Here is an 18155-nt window from a genome sequence, read left to right as displayed (position 1 = left end):
AATTTAAATACAGGGATGTATAGCTTAGATAATAATTTAATATGGTCATTTTTTGTTTGAAATCATGCAGTGGGTTTAATGTAACTCTGCCTTACACATTTGTGGGTGTGGTATTTTTATTAAGCAAATGGGTTAATATAGTTCAGTGTCACAGTAAAATATAAGTTACACAAATTTTTACAAAAGTGAAACTGTGATGGTAAGATCTTGCTTTTGCGGAATCAAAACTACTTGTCCTTGTTAAAATGTCTTAGCTTATGGGGTATTTTATTTAAGAAAAAGAGGAACAGAAAAGAAAAGGAATGGAAACAAAAGAAAAGAAAAACACAAACAACCTTCAAGTTTCCTCCCCTTTGTAAAGCACAGCAGAGGTGGCAGATTCTGCCATCAAACAACAAAGAGCCAGAGTGAACCTGAGATGGTGAAATAAAATGCAACATCAACAAGAAGGGGCAAAGATAAATAGTAAAAGAACCAACTTGCCACACACAAAATAAAGAACATTGACATTTTTCTTAGAATCCTGGCTATGTGCTATGGCCAGCAATATTGGAATGTTTTCCTAGAGTTAAACGGAGAACCTGAAGCAAGTCTGTTCAGAATTTACAAAGTGTCTGAATAACACGGACAGTGTTTTGATAACACATTTTAGTGGGGGTGAAAATAGTAGCATTTATTGGAGCGTTATATAGGCCCCCATGGTTGAATGGGGGTTACGGGTGAGAGTAGATGGAAGGTAAACCACCTACCACTGCATTCATCTATACCTTACAACTATTAATTTATTCATACGCATATGTATATATTGGATTCATAATAATGTTGTCACCCCAAATGCTTCATACATTTTGCTTTTAAAAGTTCCATTCATTGATAATGGTTACCCACAAGGAGGAGAAATAAGTAGCTACCTGGTCACATTGTCTATAATATTGCGTTATCAGAATGATGGAGGTAACAGACTCCAACCACAAGTCATACGATCTTTAATATGCTTGTATGCAGGCCTGTTTGTCCTTGCTTCCTTCCTAATAGCCCTCCAAGGTACGTTCTTGCTCCATCTCAAGGTGAAAGACGAGAAGACTTAAGTTATTCCAGTCAGCATTTAGGTATCAGAGCTTCCTCTCAGTATGTTGATGTTTTTGCTGAATCACATAAAACCAGGCATCTTTCAATAAATGTCTCATGGATTTCATGAAGCTTGGGGTGTAATTGAAATCAAACAGCAAACAGACTAGAAGGCTCTGTTATTTGCTCACTCAGTAAAAGTAAGGTGCTGCCTGACATGTTTGTTGAAAACACTGCCTTACCTTTCGTTTTTTTCCCCTAGTTTTGGAAATTAATAGCTGGACACTTTAAAAAGTGTGGCCTGGACAAATAAAAACAAAGTTTTTGTTGTTTCATTTTGGTTTTAATGTTTCCTTATTTGTACCAACAGGAAGGTCTGTTCTATGTATTTGCTCTTCTATATCTTTTCAGACATTTAGTACCTACAGAAGTAATAACAAAATGCAATTAGTTAATCTACACTAAACTGTTAAATAATATAATTTGTCAATATAGAGCCAGAAAAAATTAGTTGAAACAGGTTTTTCATCATTTAAAAGAGGAAGTTTTTATATATGTTTATAAGTGTGATAAACTATGATATGTAATGTCACATAATGTAAATTTCCATGTTCTAAAAATGCTGAGTTCCAGAATAGCTTTGTAGAACCTATATTTTCATTCACTTTGACATTACCTTTGCTTTTCCATTTGTAGGACATGTTACTGTTTAGGGTAAAATAACAGACTTATTGGGGAGGTGTGGAAATATCAACTTCATTTTGCTTCCCCAACAATCAATCGAAATATGAATTATATATGCCATTTATACACTTAATAATTTGATAGCAGGAAAAATGTACCTCCCCCCCCCCCACATTTTCAGGAGCTTGCTCTGTGGATGGAATACAATCAGTCCTTTCTGATAGGATGCGGTGGACAGCTGGTCTGAGTTATTTGCGCCAGAGTGGGTCGGAAGATGCCTGTTGCCTGAGATGGCACTATGCCATGCTCAGCTTTTCCCTGGCTGCTTCGAAAGCGTTTTAGAGGACGCTGGGGCTGGCTTCTGGCTGTTTTAAAGCACAAAACCAACGTCTCCGTAGTGGGGTACCTTATCTGCAAATAACGTGAGATTCAGTCTGGCACCTATTTTTTTTTCCACTCAGACATCCTGTAGCTAGGTCAAAACTGCGGAGGAGGAGCCCAGGAATCCTAACAGCTTTCGACGACGCAGGACCAAGTCTCCAGCGCCTTGTGGTCCCTTCGATTTCTTGAGCGCACGTCCTCTTAAGCAGTCTCCACGTTGAAAACTACGAGGTCTGCCAAAGCGTTTTGTTATTTGAAAAATCAATTTTCAAGTCTTCTCCAGGTCAATTTAAAAGAAAAGTAGAGGAAATAGGCTGTACTTCAATGTGATCAGTGCAAATAGTCACCCTAAAAAAGTCCTAAAGCGATGAGTCAAAACATAGAAGCTCTTGGCTGCACGAGCTGGGTGCTACGTTTCTGGGAGATTGTTTCCTGGCGGCTGTGGACCAAAACTTATTTGGCCTTGGTCAAAGCCCGTTGGTCTTAACAGCCCTGGACTGTGCTTTGACCCTGAAAAACTTGGGGAGTTAAAATTTTCAGCGCTATCCCCAAACAATGATAAATGCCCTGCCTCATGCAAACGCCTCTGCCCCAGACATGGGATGCTGGTGCTGCTGTGGTTTGAACCCAGATTGGGAAGCTTCGCGTTGTTCTCCATTGAGGCGCACGATCTGAGCAAATATTGCGGCCACCTCATCTGTTGTAGAAAAAGAGTTTCCCGTGTGATCGCATTCGGTGGGGAAACAGTCCTGACATCTCAGCCGGAAAATGAACTCCCGGAGCGTTTAATGGAGGCGTGAAGATTCAGACTTCTTTTCCACAATGAAAATCCCCCTCTAATGTAACAATAAAACAATAAAATATGAAGGCACCGTTCCTGACTGCGGAAATGCAAGGAAGAAACGAGTAGCTGGGCAAACGAGCTTAATTCAACACCAAACTGATTATTTCACTAATTATTCTGCCTTCTGCACTGTGCTACAGTGAAGAGGCAAATAGAACCTTAACCGGGCAGATGCTAGGGAATCTTTGCTTCTTGGTTAGGTTCCAGAGAAGATGTTGCTGGCGGAGAGAGTGGGAAGTATCCAGGATTTAGAAAAACCGAGCATCGGGGATTTAAAAGTGACGGCCTCGTGAAACCAGGCTTGTCGAGGCTATGAGGGTAAACATTGGCTCACTTAATTTCAATCCTGTTTGGTGAATCAGAAGCCCACCTTACTCGGGCCTCTGATTCATAAGCGGTGTTCGAGGAAGGCTACGTGTTCTTGCCATCCGCTTCTAAGATTCAGAAGCTGAGCATGAAGGTTCTTGCCATAACTCTTTTCCATTTATCAAAGGCGGGACTCTCCTCCCACCCCTCGAAAAGTGTTTCCTTTTTGTTTAAGGTAAGGTAATTTTCCGTAAAGAGAATGGTGTGACATGGCTTTACATCTTGTGACGGGAGAGGCATTGCCTGGTTTGCCCTCCAACTGAGCTCCGGAGGCCAGCGCCTTTTTCCATGCCGCCAGATTGCAGAGATGTTCTCCCTTGGTCCTCTAATGCCTGCTGCTTCGTTCTGTTTAACATAACCAGCACGGCCTCCCAGAGGCCTCAAACCCTCTTCCCCTAAACACCAGCAAAATACAGAAACCAGAGTTGATTATCACAATGGGATCAGGGACCCTAAACACCACCCATCATCAACAACCATAGGCTTCAGGAAAAGAAAGTCTCAAGTTAATTGATCCAATTAATAAATGACTAACTGAATTAGTGTCACCTCTATCAGCCAATAAAATGTTCCCCAAAGTGTGGGGCTTCAAAGCCCCTCCCAGGCCTCACGTATATAAGCAGCTAGCGACAGCCGGGGAGTTTCCAAGTGGTCAAGTAGATCAATAGTTGGGCAGCAGAGGCAGGGCTGAAAGACGCGCGCTGGTGGGCGAATAGAAACAAAAGCTCTAAGCTCTCTGGTGCGACCGTCCTGGGGACCACAGAGGCAAGATGGACTGAGAAGCAAGAGGGGAGCACATCTTAGTCAATATCCGCCTCTTACATGCAAATTCAGTGTGCTTTCCGTACTGCAAGGACGGCGGATTTCGGGTGCGTGCTGTAGCTGCCCAAGTAGTCCGCAGGTGGGTAGCTGGAGAGTGGGAGGCAGGGGAAGTAACCTTCCCCTCGGAAGAGGGCGCTGGCTGCCCCGTCCCGCCTGTATAATAAGGCCTCGGGACGAGAGGCAGCGGCCAGCTGCCTTTTGAGATCTGCATAGCATGCAGTTAGGCGAGCCACTCTCGGTGAGCTCGGTGACACTGCCGGGCGCGCATTTCTACCCGCCCGAGGGCGCGAGAGGTGGCAGCGGCGGGAGCGTCGGTTTCCCCTCCGGCGCAGCGTCTTCGCCTCAGAGACTAGACTTCGACAAAGCTCCCAAGAAGTTCTCAGGCATCCTTTCCTGCGAGGCGGAAAACGCGGAGCCCGCTGCTGCTAGACTGGGGCCCTCGGCGGCCATGCTCAGCGACGCCGACTCCGGGGACACCTTTGCCGGTGCGGCCACGGTGGCCAAGCCCGGGCCCCTGGACGGCCGTAAGGGCTCCCCCTGCGGGGAGGCGGAGCTGTCCTCCGCCGCCGCCGCCGCCGCCGCTGCAGCCACGGCCGCCGCCGCCGCCGCCGCCGCCACCGCGCGCTACTCCATGGACAGCCTGAGCTCCGAGCGCTACTACCTTCAGTCCCCCGGGCCTCAAGGCTCCGAGCTGGCTGCGCCCTGCTCTCTCTTTCAGTACCAGGCCGCAGCCGGGGGGTCCCACGGATCTCTGTACCCCACTTCCAATGGTGTGCGTTACCCCTACGGCTCCATGCTGCCCCCCGGCGGATTCCCCGCAGCGATGTGCCCACCTGGCAGGGCGCAGTTTGGCCCGGGAGCCGGCGTGGGCAGCGGCGCCGGCAGCAGTAGCAGTGGGGACGGTGGCCCGGGCGCCTATCAGTACAGCCACGGGTCTCAGCTTTATGGGCAGTACCCGGGCGCTGCGGCGGCGGGATCTTGCGGAGGATTGGGGGCCCTCGGGGTTCCCGGTTCCGGCTTCCGCGCCCACGTCTACCTGTGTAACCGGCCTCTGTGGCTCAAATTCCACCGCCACCAAACTGAGATGATCATTACGAAGCAGGGCAGGTGAGCTCGGGTGGAGGGACCCCTGGGTGCGGGGATGAGGGAACGTGAGTGGTGTTGGCAAGACGGGCGTGAGGGCTTTGTAGCGATTTTCTTTGGACTCTGTTCGGAACGCCTTTCCCGCTAGTACGCTGCAGGACACGGAGTTTCTCTATCTTGTCCCTTTATGTCTACACACCGTTATCCCAGCTGAGTTAGGGCTGTGCAGCTCCCTCCCTCTGCATCCTCACCTGAACGGAAGAGGGGAGCGGGCTGGAAACGAACAATGGGCGGATCTGCAAAGAATTCAAGAGATCCGTAGGCTCACTGTGAGTTGGTTTGTGTTTAGAAAGTCGCCAGAGCGGACTTGATTTTAGAAGTCGGAGTCTCTATGGCTGCACCTGGCAGATGAGCTTGAGGAATAGATAAGAGGTCTGGGAAGCTTGGTTTAGAGGGTCAGGTAGGATCTGGAGCGGAAACGTGTCTGGGGTCCCAAGAGCAAGAAAGTTCTAAATTACTTGGTGGGTGCTGGGAAAGAGGTCCGCAAACGAACATACAACTTAATGTTCTTGACAACTGAGCATTTAAAATTAATTTTAACGTTTAGCGGAAAATCAATAACTTGGTGAAAGTTGAAAAATGGAGTCGGGAGAAATTTCAGAAACATGTACATTAGAGAAACACTGACCTTGGAGGAAATAAGAGTTGTCGATTCAAACGTTTTAAAATAGTCCCATGCCACGTTACCCGTTTTCTGTTCTTGCGTCCTTCTGAGTGTACTCTGACCCTATCGCCAGTGCCTACTTGGAGGAACCGGGGAGTGTCCTGGCGAGAATTCTCCAGCAGCTGGATTTAAATCACTTATCTTGGTTCTGTTCCCTTGCACAGGCGCATGTTTCCTTTCTTGAGCTTCAACATAAACGGACTCAATCCTACTGCCCACTACAACGTGTTCGTAGAGGTGGTTCTGGCCGACCCAAACCACTGGCGCTTCCAGGGGGGCAAGTGGGTGACCTGCGGCAAAGCCGACAATAACATGCAGGGTGAGGAGAGAGGGGGCTTTAGGCCGGGAAGAAATCAGAATCTTTGCCTCTGACGACTCACATGGAAATCTAGCCTCTTTCAACCCCCCCCCCCCCACCCCCAGCCCCCAACCCGAGGCTTAGAGATGTTAGTATAAGTTTCTTTGATTGCTTACAATCTTATTTCAGTCATATTCCTGTGTACCTGTAATAGTGTTTAGATTTAACAGTGACCCTCTTCCATTTCCCTTCCCCTAGGTTTAAGACACCAATAGTCATCTAAGTTTCTGGTTGGAAATGGCTTCTGGCATTTTTCCCATTAGCTAGAGACATTCCTGGCTAGGGTTGAGTCCACTGGGAAAAGTTCAACAACTTTACAGCTTTAGGACCCAAATGAACCTTTTTGTGTTTTTGAGTTTTTGTGTTTTGTTTCATTTCCTTGTAGGCAACAAAATGTACGTTCACCCAGAGTCTCCTAATACTGGTTCGCACTGGATGAGACAGGAGATTTCTTTTGGGAAATTAAAACTCACCAATAACAAAGGCGCAAATAACAACAACACTCAGGTAGAGTGGCAAAAGAAGAGCTAGTGTTTTCCGGCTCTTGGTCTCCTTTCTAAGGAGACTGTATACCTTTATAATAAGTTTTTATTTTTTTAAATTGTGACCAGTTTGCTCACTTTAAAAAAAAAATTACTTTTCTTATTTTTAGTTTCCTACTGGATTTTATTAACAGTGTGTTTACTATTAGGAACGGAAATACTGTGTTTTTCAAACACAGTGCCTTTGTAAGTTTCAAAAGTGGCAGTGGTGAAATCTTGAAAATGGTGAAGACATTGGTGAGCAGGTTGGAGTCCCATCCCCCAAACTGGCAACTCTTTTCCCGTACTATTTCCAGATGATAGTGTTACAGTCTTTACATAAGTACCAACCACGGCTGCACATTGTTGAAGTTACAGAGGATGGTGTGGAGGACTTGAATGAGCCCTCAAAGACCCAGACTTTTACCTTCTCAGAAACACAGTTCATTGCAGTGACTGCTTACCAAAACACTGACGTAAGTACCCCCATACACCCCAAGGACCTCTAAAGCTCTGTCCAGTAAGCTGAAAACATACAATGACTCTCCTTCTCCCCTATCTAGATTACTCAACTGAAGATTGATCATAACCCCTTTGCAAAAGGATTCAGGGACAACTATGATTCGTAAGTACAGTTTTTTCACTTATACTTTATGGTCATCCTTTGTTTTGTTTTCTCATTTTTTGATTAGGACATATATTATCACTTTCCTGATGACATTATTCTAGGAAGAACTTTCAGATCTTGGATTTTATCAATTTGTATTTTTGCAGATTGTTCATCTTAACTAAATTACATTTTAAAATTTTCACAGAAAACTTTCCTTACCTTCTAAACAAATATTAAGGGCTTAAACATTGAACACCCACCCCCCACATTTGATTAGTGATTTAGAATTTTTAAGGACCTGTATTGTTTACATCCTTTTTTTCATTTGACCCCTTTTTTATTCTCTCAAGAGCAGATATATATTTTTACCTCTCCTTTTTTACATAAAAAACCCCAACACTAAGAGTTCATTTTTCACACCATCCAACAAAAAGGCCTTGATGTTTAAAATGAGTGGTCTAACACCACATCTATTACTTTGCCAAGTAGAACTCCTCTTAGTTCTTTGTATGTAAGGAATTGCAAAGACAGATGTTCTGCAGCTCAAATGCCTGATGTTGGATAGTTTTTCCCATGATCCGTCCCCTGCCTCTGTTCCTCCTGTCTAAAATGATAGCCTTCTTAGACAACTGATAGGTCAAAGTCTTTTATTTCGGGGAGATTTGTTTGGGAACAAGATTAGTTTTTTTTTTATTTTTTTAAGTGTTTCTCTTTATATTGTAGCATGTACACGGCTTCAGAAAATGACAGATTAACTCCATCTCCCACGGATTCTCCTAGATCCCATCAGATTGTCCCTGGAGGACGGTATGGAGTTCAAAACTTCTTCCCGGAACCCTTTGTCAACACTTTACCTCAAGCCCGATATTACAATGGAGAGAGAACTGTGCCACAGACCAATGGCCTCCTTTCACCACAACAGAGTGAAGAGGTGGCCAACCCTCCCCAGCGATGGCTTGTCACGCCTGTCCAACAACCTGGGTCCAACAAACTAGACATTGGTTCCTATGAATCTGAGTATACTTCCAGCACCTTGCTTCCATATGGCATTAAATCTTTGCCTCTCCAAACATCCCATGCCCTGGGGTATTACTCTGATCCAACCTTCCCTGCAGTGGCGGGGTGGGGAGGTAGAGGCTCCTATCCAAGGAAGATGGCAGCAGGACTACCATGGACCTCCAGAATGAGCTCTCCTGGGTTTCCTGAAGATCATCTCTCCAAGGAGAAAGTTAAAGAGGAAATTAGCTCATCTTGGATAGAAACACCTCCTTCTATCAAGTCTCTAGATTCCAATGATTCAGGGGTATATACCAGTGCTTGTAAGCGAAAGCGGTTGTCTCCAAGCACCTCAAGTAATGAAAATTCTCCTTCCATAAAGTGTGAGGACATTAATGCAGAGGAGTACAGTAAGGACAACTCAAAAGGCATGGGGGGATATTATGCTTTTTACACAACTCCCTAAAATGTTATTTGAACTCCTTGAAAATTAGCTACCCTTTGGCAAATGGACTTGGTCATATTTTATGTCGTCGTCTTTGCTAGGTTGCCAAAAAGACATTTACCTTCCAACTTGATGCATTCTATTTTGTGCAATTTTCTAAAAGAAAAAGGCGCCAAAGCTTTGTGATTGTTGCAGGTAACGGAAACAAACCTAGCAATTTTTTTTCTTTGCAGAATAAAGTTAATGAAGGAGTTTAAAATGCTTTAAAATTCAAAGGTTATTCATTATTTGGGACTTATTTATGGGAAACACTATAAGCAACCAGAAAAGTAGCTTATGGAGATTGAGTGTCCAGAAATAGCAAATGAATTACAAACTATGGCTCTCATTTCTACCTGTAAGTCTTTAAGCAAGTAGAAGCTGTGTGTGTTAAGATGTTTTGCTTCTGGAAGAAATTGTCTGGGCCTTACGCACAACAGAGGACTTATTGCTGTCACCTTCATGAAGGGACTAAAGATATAATTCCTCACAGTCAAGGAGAATTTAATGAAAATGTTACAGTCTTAACCTGACTTTGATTCCTTGCAGGCTTTTGGAACAAGCCATGTTCTTTTTGCTAGACTTCTGTGTTGGTATGGCCTGTAGGACTTATTAAAGAGTGAGAGAGTGAGAGAAAAACAATGGGATAAGGAATTGAAGGAAGAAGGCAGAGAAAGAATTTAAAAGTGTACAGTATGTGTTTAGATACTTTAGAGTAATGTGGAATATATTGTACAACTAGGCTACATTGGTATTTCAGACTATGTAAAATTGGTGCTTTGGCTTTGTAATGAAGTTGTAAATTACCTTAACAACAGCTGCAGTGGTAAGGGGAGAGTTTCTTCATTTCAGTGACACTTAGGAATATTGCTTACTTCTTAGATAGTTAAGAATGTATTCGGCTACTATGTACTAACTTGAACCACAGTTAAGAGAATCCTAATTTCATCTTCTTCATTGGTCTTCCCCATCTCTACTTCAGTAGTGTGAAGAAACCTACAATCTGATGCCACATTTCCAGCAGGCTTTGTAGAGGTCTTGGACTTTTATGTACAGTCTTAGTCATTTTTTAATAAATGTGGTTCAATAAGGAAATGGGCATAGCTCTGCTTTCTCTCCTGCGTATTCAATGCTGTTTTAAAATTTTCAGTTTACTTTTTACCCCATGTTTTTCCAGCAGTGTTCACTTATACTTACCGTGTCCCCTTCCCCCACACCAGAGAATCCAAAATCCTTTACCTGATTGCTGTACTCATGAGGGGGTGGGGTGGAGATGCTTTTGTTCTCCATGCTTTTCTCCTAGAAGATAAATAGGGCTATTTCCTGACCCCACTGGGATTTCTGAACAATGAATGTTTGCTGAGGATGGGGTGGAGAAGGAGTATTTGCAGCTCAAGATGCAATTTGCCTACCCAAGACTTAATTCAAAGCCTGGAAACTCCTCATGTTTGACCCATAGTCACTTAGCTCTCTATGCCTTTTCCTGAGTTTACTGGTGGCCACCAACTTTGGGGTTTCTATAGGTTGCTTGGTATGAACTCTGTCCCTTTCAGTGCCAAAACACTGGTGGATCATTCACAAGTGTTTATATCTACCAATGGCTGGAATACAGGTTGCCAGCCTTGGTCACTGCTGCTGTGGCTCTTACGCTGACAAATTGGGTTCTCCATAGCACTATCTAAAGCTGGGGAGTGGGGGGGATTTTAAAAAGGAGAATTCCTCTTGTCCCCCACACTGGTTCCCTGAAAACAAGGTGTGGAACAGTGGTTCATTTTGCTCTTAGATAACTGGTCTTGATTGCCAGGGAGGACATAGGATCTTCCGTGACCAGGCTGAAGTTTGTCAAAGAGTTAAACCAAGGAGTAAAGAAGGCCTTTGTATCTGCCACACCTCCCCCACCCCCACAACGCTCTGCCAGACATCCTACCAGGTTTATCAGCCGAAAGCTTAAAGCCCAGCTTGCAAGCCCTTCTTGCCCCCTTCTCACCTTGGGATGAAGGTCTGCCTGGGAGGGTCATTCAAGCTGGGAGACACGGAAATGCAGCTGCTAAGAGGATTAGGTGCTGGGAAGCCAGCGATGAGCAGGACGTCCTCCCCTTCTGCTCCTAATTAAAGCCGTCAGGAACTTTTCCCTGGGCTTTACGTTCTCATCTCCTCCATCCTGAGGCCAGAGCTTGTCCTATGCCATTAGTGGGGTCTCACCTTAAACTCTGTTTTCCCAGTGGTGCCTGTTCAAAAGTCTAGCAAAGCAGCCTCATCCCAGATTTCACTGGGAATCCTGGTTGAATGTGTTGGACATTGCTTTTTAATATATATTTATCATGGATGACAGATTTGGACTCTAGACAGGGGAATGTGCAACCCTCCTAACTTCAGCACTATCCCAGTCCCTATGATATGCCCAATCCAACAGTGGTGTATTGAGAGATGCGGTGAGATTTCAAAAAGCATTCTATTTCTGCCCTCTAGAAAGCCCCAACATGCTCATCACAGGCAGGATAAAAGGACTCTGCATCTAGGCTATTTCAAGTCCCGTATATTTTGCACTGTACAGTAAAAAGGATTTGTGAAAAGTCCCTCACAGTGTTTAATAGAAACCTAAGTGGCTGAGTGACCCCAATTAACACCTTGTGATATGGCATTCCTAAGATGGAGTGTCAGACACCAAATTGAGAAGAGATGTATCTAATTAATCCTCCTAGGGTGACACCGATAAACAAGACTCCGTTTAAATAAAGATCAAGTACTCAGAGGCTGGTTTGTTTACTTTCTCTTCAGGTGTCCTGTAGTTTTGCTGGCCTGCTAGCTTGCTTCCCTCTGGGAGGAGACACTGGTCTTGGGGGTCTGCTTGCTCACAAAGTTTGGCTTTTCCCAGGTTCTTGAACAAACCTGCTTAATCTGCAACAAAATTAAAGCTGAAACAACAACAAAAGGGGAGGGGGAGGGAAGACATGGTCCAAAAAAAAAGTTCTGACCAGGAATCAGAAATGCTATCTTTTTTTTTTTTTTTTGGTCATTTTACTTTACCATATAGTTCTGGCGCTTTGGGACAAAAAGGAAAAGACTTAAGAATGCAACATAAATGCCCTCCCGGGCATACGTTCTACTTAAAGGGGAAATAAGAACAAGATCTCACACAGTCCTGGTGCATTTGCTTCCCGTTTTTGCCTCAAAGTATTGAAATCAAGAATTCCTGGGATGTAGAGTAGCTATTCTGGGAGTAGGATAGGAGCTTCCCCAATGATTGGAAAAATCGAGCAGAATCTAGAAAGTGTTTGGACAGGAGAAGAAGCTGCAGACTGAGTTCTTAGGCCATGTTTGGGTCCCAGTTTGGAGCCAGTTTTTCAGCACCAACTTATCTCCCAACACTTCAATGGAGTCCCAGTTTCCTTCCTTTCTAGATGCTTTTAATTAGGCTTTAAATCTGAGTAAAGGCAGGCTTACAGTCTTCTTTCTGCAGTCTCTCCATTCTTTCTCAAACACAGGGCAGGGTTAGAATGCTATCTTAAAAACAAAATAAATAAATAAACAAGAACAATAAACCAGAGTGAAAACTCTGCAGATGTCATAGAAGTGCTCTAGAATAAAAAATAAAGTTTCCTTCAACCTCTTGGCTTTTTATCTACATCCAGTAGTCAGTAAGCCACAATGTAAGATCACACCTTTTTATCCACATTCAGTAGTCAGTTAAACCAGGATGTAAGATCACACCTTTTTAACGTGCTTGGACACTGCTTCCCTCCAACAATATCCTCCACTCTGCTACATGCAGAAATTTATCTTTTACCCCGTGGGAATTTTTAAATAACCAGGAGACAACTTTTAAAAGGTAATTTGCAAAAAAATTAAAATTAAAATTAAAAATGGGCAGAAAAAGGGGCTGGGAATATGGCTTAGTGGTAAAGTGCTCGTTTCGCATACATGAAGCCCTGGGTTCGATTCTTCAGCACCACGAATATAGAAAAAGCCTGAAGTGGCGCTGTGGCTCAAGTGGCAGAGTGGTAGCCTTGAGCAAAAAGAAGCCAGGGACAGTGCTCAAGCCCTGAGTTCAAGCCCCAGGACTGGCAGAAAACCCCAAAACCAAACAAAAAAAAATGGGCAGAAATAAGTCATGTTGTTGATCTCCATTGAGTCTGTCTCTACAAAATATACATCATCTTTCACATTTAGAATTTCAAATATGCTAGCTGCATTATTCCAGTTTAGGATTGCAATTCAAGAAATCCATCTCTTTCTACCTATTGTGTCAGATTAATTTCTGCTTTCAGCAGTGATCTGAGCCAGCACATAGTGTTGGGGTTTATACCATATCCACCACACAACAGAACACCATCTGGGGTGAATTTCCTTCTGGGTGCTGGAGCTGTGAAGTTACAGAAACCTTTTCTGTTCCTTCTCTTTTCTCCTCTCTCCCTGCCTCCCAACTTCTCTTTTTCCTTCCCTTTTTTTCTTCCTTTTTTTTTTTTTTTTTTGGCCAGTCCTGGGCCTTGGACTCAGGGCCTGAGCACCGTCCCTGGCTTCCTCCCGCTCAAGGCCAGCACTTTGCCACCTGAGCCACAGGGCCGCTTCTGGCCGTTTTCTGTATATGTGGCGCTGGGGAATCGAACCTAGGGCCTCGTGTATCTGAGGCAGGCACTCTTGCCACTAGGCTATATCCCCAGCCCTCCTTCCCTTTTTTTAATCCCTTCCATTCTCTTTACCTGATGGGACTCTGAGAGTGGTAACCATGACATTTTCTTTATTACACCTTAGAAGAAAAGCAAACTTTTTACACACACACACACACACACACACACACACACACACACACACACACACACACACACACTTCTTCTGCCCCAGTAATGCTTTGCATGCCACTGAGAACAACGTGTTTGGAGTCCACAAAGGAAAGATTTAGCCACACCCGATGCTGAAAAAACTCTCAGCAGTGGAGTGCTTCTCAGAGTGCCCCTGTGTTGGATAGACTGCTGTTGGGAAAGTGCAGATCACTGTTTATTTGAAGAAGCACTCTTGAGTTTCTGCCCCTTCTTAACTCTGCCTCCTCAAACATCAACACATGCCTTCTATTTTATTTATTTATTATTTTGTCAGTTGTGGTTGTGGGGCTTGAACTGAGGGCCCTCAGCTCTTTTCCCTCAAGGCTAGTGTTCTGCCACTTTAAGCCACAGTTCACTTCCAGTTTTCTGGTGGTTAATTGGAGCTAATAGTCTCACAGACTTTCCTGCTTAGGCTGGCTTTGAACAGTGATCCTCACATCTCAGCCTCCTGAGTAGCTAAGATACAAGTGTGAGCCGCAAGTACCCAGCTCAAGCGTGCTTTGTAAAAAATATTTTTATTATATTTATGTAGTTGTACAAAGGAGTTTCCACTTAACAAAAGCAGTTTATGAATACAGTGCATCTTGATGAATGTCATCCTTTTTTTAACATTCTTACCTACTACTCCTTACTTTTCTTAATGTTGTTTGGGATATTTATTTATTCATTGCCATTTAGGTTATGTACACAGTCTCCAGATTGAACTGCTAAGTTTCTCACCTGGGCTGGAGACTGCTTTCTTCTAAACTGTGGACAGCCTACGCCATCTTGTGGTCATCAGTAATAACAATCTCTTCAGTTAAGGCTGTTCCTCATTTTCATAATTGTGCCTGCTTTGTCATGCCCAGTTCCACATTCTGTTAATAATAATAACAAATATAATAATAAATATGATATATGTATATATACACATATATAATCTATTCCCATATTCACTTTAAAACCGTCTCCATTTGGTGTAAAGAAGCAAACCAGAATTTCTAGTTCTAAAACCTGCAGTTTCTAGTTGCATTACCCTCTGCTTCGTAGGTTCATTTTATCATCTATGAATTGAGGATGGAATGGCATGTACAACTATGAATAGTACATAAAAATAATAAATGGAATGATAAAATTAACTGCTATATATTACATAGATTACACATTGTTCTCAGTGCTCCTTGGATTTTTTTTTTCTAAAACAGCACAACACATATATTAAGACATACAAGGAAACAATATAATCTCTTATATCCTAAAAGATAATAATGAAAAAATAAATAGAAATAAATAGTTTAAGAAGTGGCTCAAGTTCAAGAGTGCTTAGCAAACATAAAGGTCTGAATCCTAGTAGTGCCAAAGAAGGAGGGAAAGAAGGAAGGAAGGAAGGAAGGAAGGAAGGAAGGAAGGAAGGAAGGAAGGAAGGAAGGAAGGAAGGAATTCAAATGGAAGGAATTACCATTGATTTTGTGAAGCTAGTATTGTTCCAATAAAAAAGCAAAAATATTAGATAAAGATTCATAAAAATGTGATAGGAAAATTTCCCTGATAAACATACACCCAATACCTTTCCCTGTTACTCCCGCTGCCCCAAACCATGAAGTCTCTTGATTATACTCATGTTCTTTTACTATTGTTATTATCATTCAAGTCTAGAGTCTACAAATAAATTAATTTTTTTTTCCCAGTCCTGGTCCTTGAACTCAGGGCCTGAGCACCATCACTAACTTTGTTTTGCTCAAGGCTAGTGCTCTACCACTTGAGCCACAGCGCCACTTCTGGCTTTTTCTATATATGTGGTGCTGAGAAATCGAGCCCAGGGTTTCATGTATGCAAGGCAAATATTCGGCCACTAGGCCATTTTCCCAGCACCAAATTAACTTTTTTTTTTTTTTTTCCAGTCCTGGGGCTTGAACTCAGGGCCTGAGCACTGTCCCTGGCTTCTTTTTTGCTCAAGGCCAGTACTTTACCACTTGAGCCATAGTGCCACTTCTGGCCTTTTTGTATATATGTGGTGCTGAGGAATCGAACCCAGGGCTTCATGCATACAAGGCAAGCACTTACCACTAGGCCATATTCCCAGCCCTCAAATTAAATTTTTTTTTTTTTTTTTTTTGCCAGTCCTGGGCCTTGGACTCAGGGCCTGCACACTGTCCCTGGCTTCTTTTTGCTCAAGGTTAGCACTCTGCCACTTGAGCCACAGTGCCACTTCTGGCCGTTTTCTGTATATGTGGTGCTGGGTAATTGACCCCAGGGCTTCATGTATAGGAGGCAAGCACTCTTGCCACTAGGCCATATCCCCAGGCCACCAAATTAAAATCTTTGATGCTTGAATTTTTAGCTTTATTTTGTGCAACATCTTACTTCAATTCCATCCATTTTCTTGTAACCCTACTCCCATTGTATTCTTTTATTATTTTTTTCGGTCAGTCATAGGATTTGAACTCAGGGCCCTGAGCTTTTTCTCTCAAGGCTAGTGTTCTACCACTTTGAGCTACAGCTCTACTTCTGGTTTTCTGGTGAAAAAGATTAGAGAGAAGATTCTCATGGACTTTACTGCCTGGGCTGGCTTCAAGCGGCTATCCTCAGCTCTTAGCCTTCTGAGTAGCTAGGATTACAGGTGTGAGTCCCCATTGCCTGGCCATAATTTCATCCTTTATAGATGAATAATATCTACTCTGTATGTATACTTGATTTTCTTTTCCATTCATTGGTTGGTTGGCATGTAAGCTGAGCCCATACTTTTTCTATAATAAGGAAACCTATACCATAAACATGGGTGCGCAATTATTACTTATCCATACCCCCAAAAGAAATATAGCTGGCCCATAGGATAAATCTAATTCTTTTTTTTTCCAGTGAACTTCCATCCTGATGTTCACAGTAGTTTTACTAGTTTACTTTCTGATTAGTGCATAAGAAATCTTTCCTCTCACACTCACCCCCTGCATCATGACCAAAAATTTGCTGTTTCTTTTCTTATTTTTAATTTTTTGGTGTTGGTCCTGGGGTTTGAACTTAGGGCCAAGGCACTATCCTTGAGGGTTTTTGCTCTACCACTTGAGCCACAGCTCTACTTCTTGGGTTGTTTTTTTTTTTGGTGTTTTTTTTTTGGTACTTAATTAGAAATAAGAGTCACACAGACTTTCCTTCAAGAGCTGGCTTTGAATCATGATCTTCAGATCTCAGTCTCCTGAGTATCTAGGATTACAGATGTGCACCACAGGCACCTGGTTGTTTTATTTTTGTTTATTTTTTTTTCCTGGTGATAGTCATTCTGAGAGGTGAGAGGGAATTTCAGTGTTGTTTGATTTTCATTTCCTTTATTGCTAAGTATGTTGAACTTAAAAAAAAATAATTTTGGCCATTGTACTTCTAAGTTGTCCAGTTCACTTACCCATTTATTAATTGGGTTGTTCATACTCTTGGTGTTTATTTTCTAGCACATTCTAAATTCTGATTCTTGTTAATTCAATGAACATTATATAAAAAAAATTACCTATTTTTGTGGATTGTATTTTCATTCTTGTAATTGTTTCCCCTTTGTATGTAAACTTTTAAATTTTAGGCAATCCTATTTGTCAATTTTGTTCTGTTTTGTTTTTGTTTTGTTTTTTGCCATTCCTGGGGCTTGAACTCAGGGCCTGAGCACTGTCCCTGGCTTCTTTTTGCTCAAGGCTAACACTCTACCACTTGAGCCACAGTGCCACTTCTGGCTTTTTCTATATATATTGTGCTGAGGAATTGAACCAAGGGCTTCATGTATATAAGGCAAGCATTTTACCACTAGGCCATATTCCCAGCCCCCTTTGCTCTGTTTTATTAAGACATTTTAATTCGGTTTAGAAAATACTTGTCTAATACAGTGACAACATGGGTAAAATCATAGGGAAGAAAAACAAATGAAAAAGGCACAACAACAATGATAAATGCACTTTGACAATAAATAAGAAAACGTAACAATGATAAGCGACTTATTTCTATAACTTGGAGTTCATTTTGCTTAGCATCATCATATCGTATATGATCATATTTGCATAGCTATTGAGCTATTGTGATCATCTGCTAGGACTATCCTAGACATGTACCAATTATTTACTCATGAGGGAAACCATGGAGTCTATGTTTCTTTGGGTCTGCTCACTTCACTTACTATAATTTTTTCCCAAGGTTTTCCATTTCCTTTTGGATGAGGCAATGTCATTATTTCTGATAGAAGCATAGGATTCCACTGTGCATATATACCACAATTTCTTGATCCATTCATCTACTGAAGGGCATGGGTTGCTTCTATATTTTAGAAATGGTAAATTGTGCTGCAATGAACATGGTTGTTCTGGTTGTCTTAATATACTCTTGCTTGGGTAAATTCCCAAAAGTGGGGTTTCTGGGTCATTGGGGGAACTCTAGCCTTT

At 42.8% G+C, this 18155-nt stretch overlaps 1 protein-coding gene across 2 annotated transcripts; it reads left to right on the top strand.

Annotated features, from left to right (window-relative positions):
* The first annotated feature begins 4379 nt into the window (after positions 1–4379).
* On the top strand, positions 4380–9492 carry Eomes (eomesodermin). 2 transcript variants are annotated; one of them, XM_048347396.1, is made up of 6 exons: positions 4380–5272; positions 6137–6291; positions 6716–6837; positions 7169–7327; positions 7415–7476; positions 8242–9492. In XM_048347396.1, exons 1-6 carry the CDS (start codon positions 4380–4382, stop codon positions 8921–8923), a joined length of 2073 nt encoding a protein of 690 aa, XP_048203353.1. In that variant the 3' UTR covers positions 8924–9492. The 2 variants fall into 2 exon arrangements, with proteins under 2 accessions (XP_048203353.1, XP_048203352.1); XM_048347395.1 differs by having other exon boundaries at positions 8185–9492.
* The last annotated feature ends 8663 nt before the right edge of the window (positions 9493–18155 follow it).

This window comes from Perognathus longimembris, chromosome 6 (genome assembly GCF_023159225.1).
Source record: "Perognathus longimembris pacificus isolate PPM17 chromosome 6, ASM2315922v1, whole genome shotgun sequence".
Lineage (NCBI taxonomy): Eukaryota > Metazoa > Chordata > Mammalia > Rodentia > Heteromyidae > Perognathus > Perognathus longimembris.
This window is presented reverse-complemented; position numbering and strand designations above follow the sequence as displayed.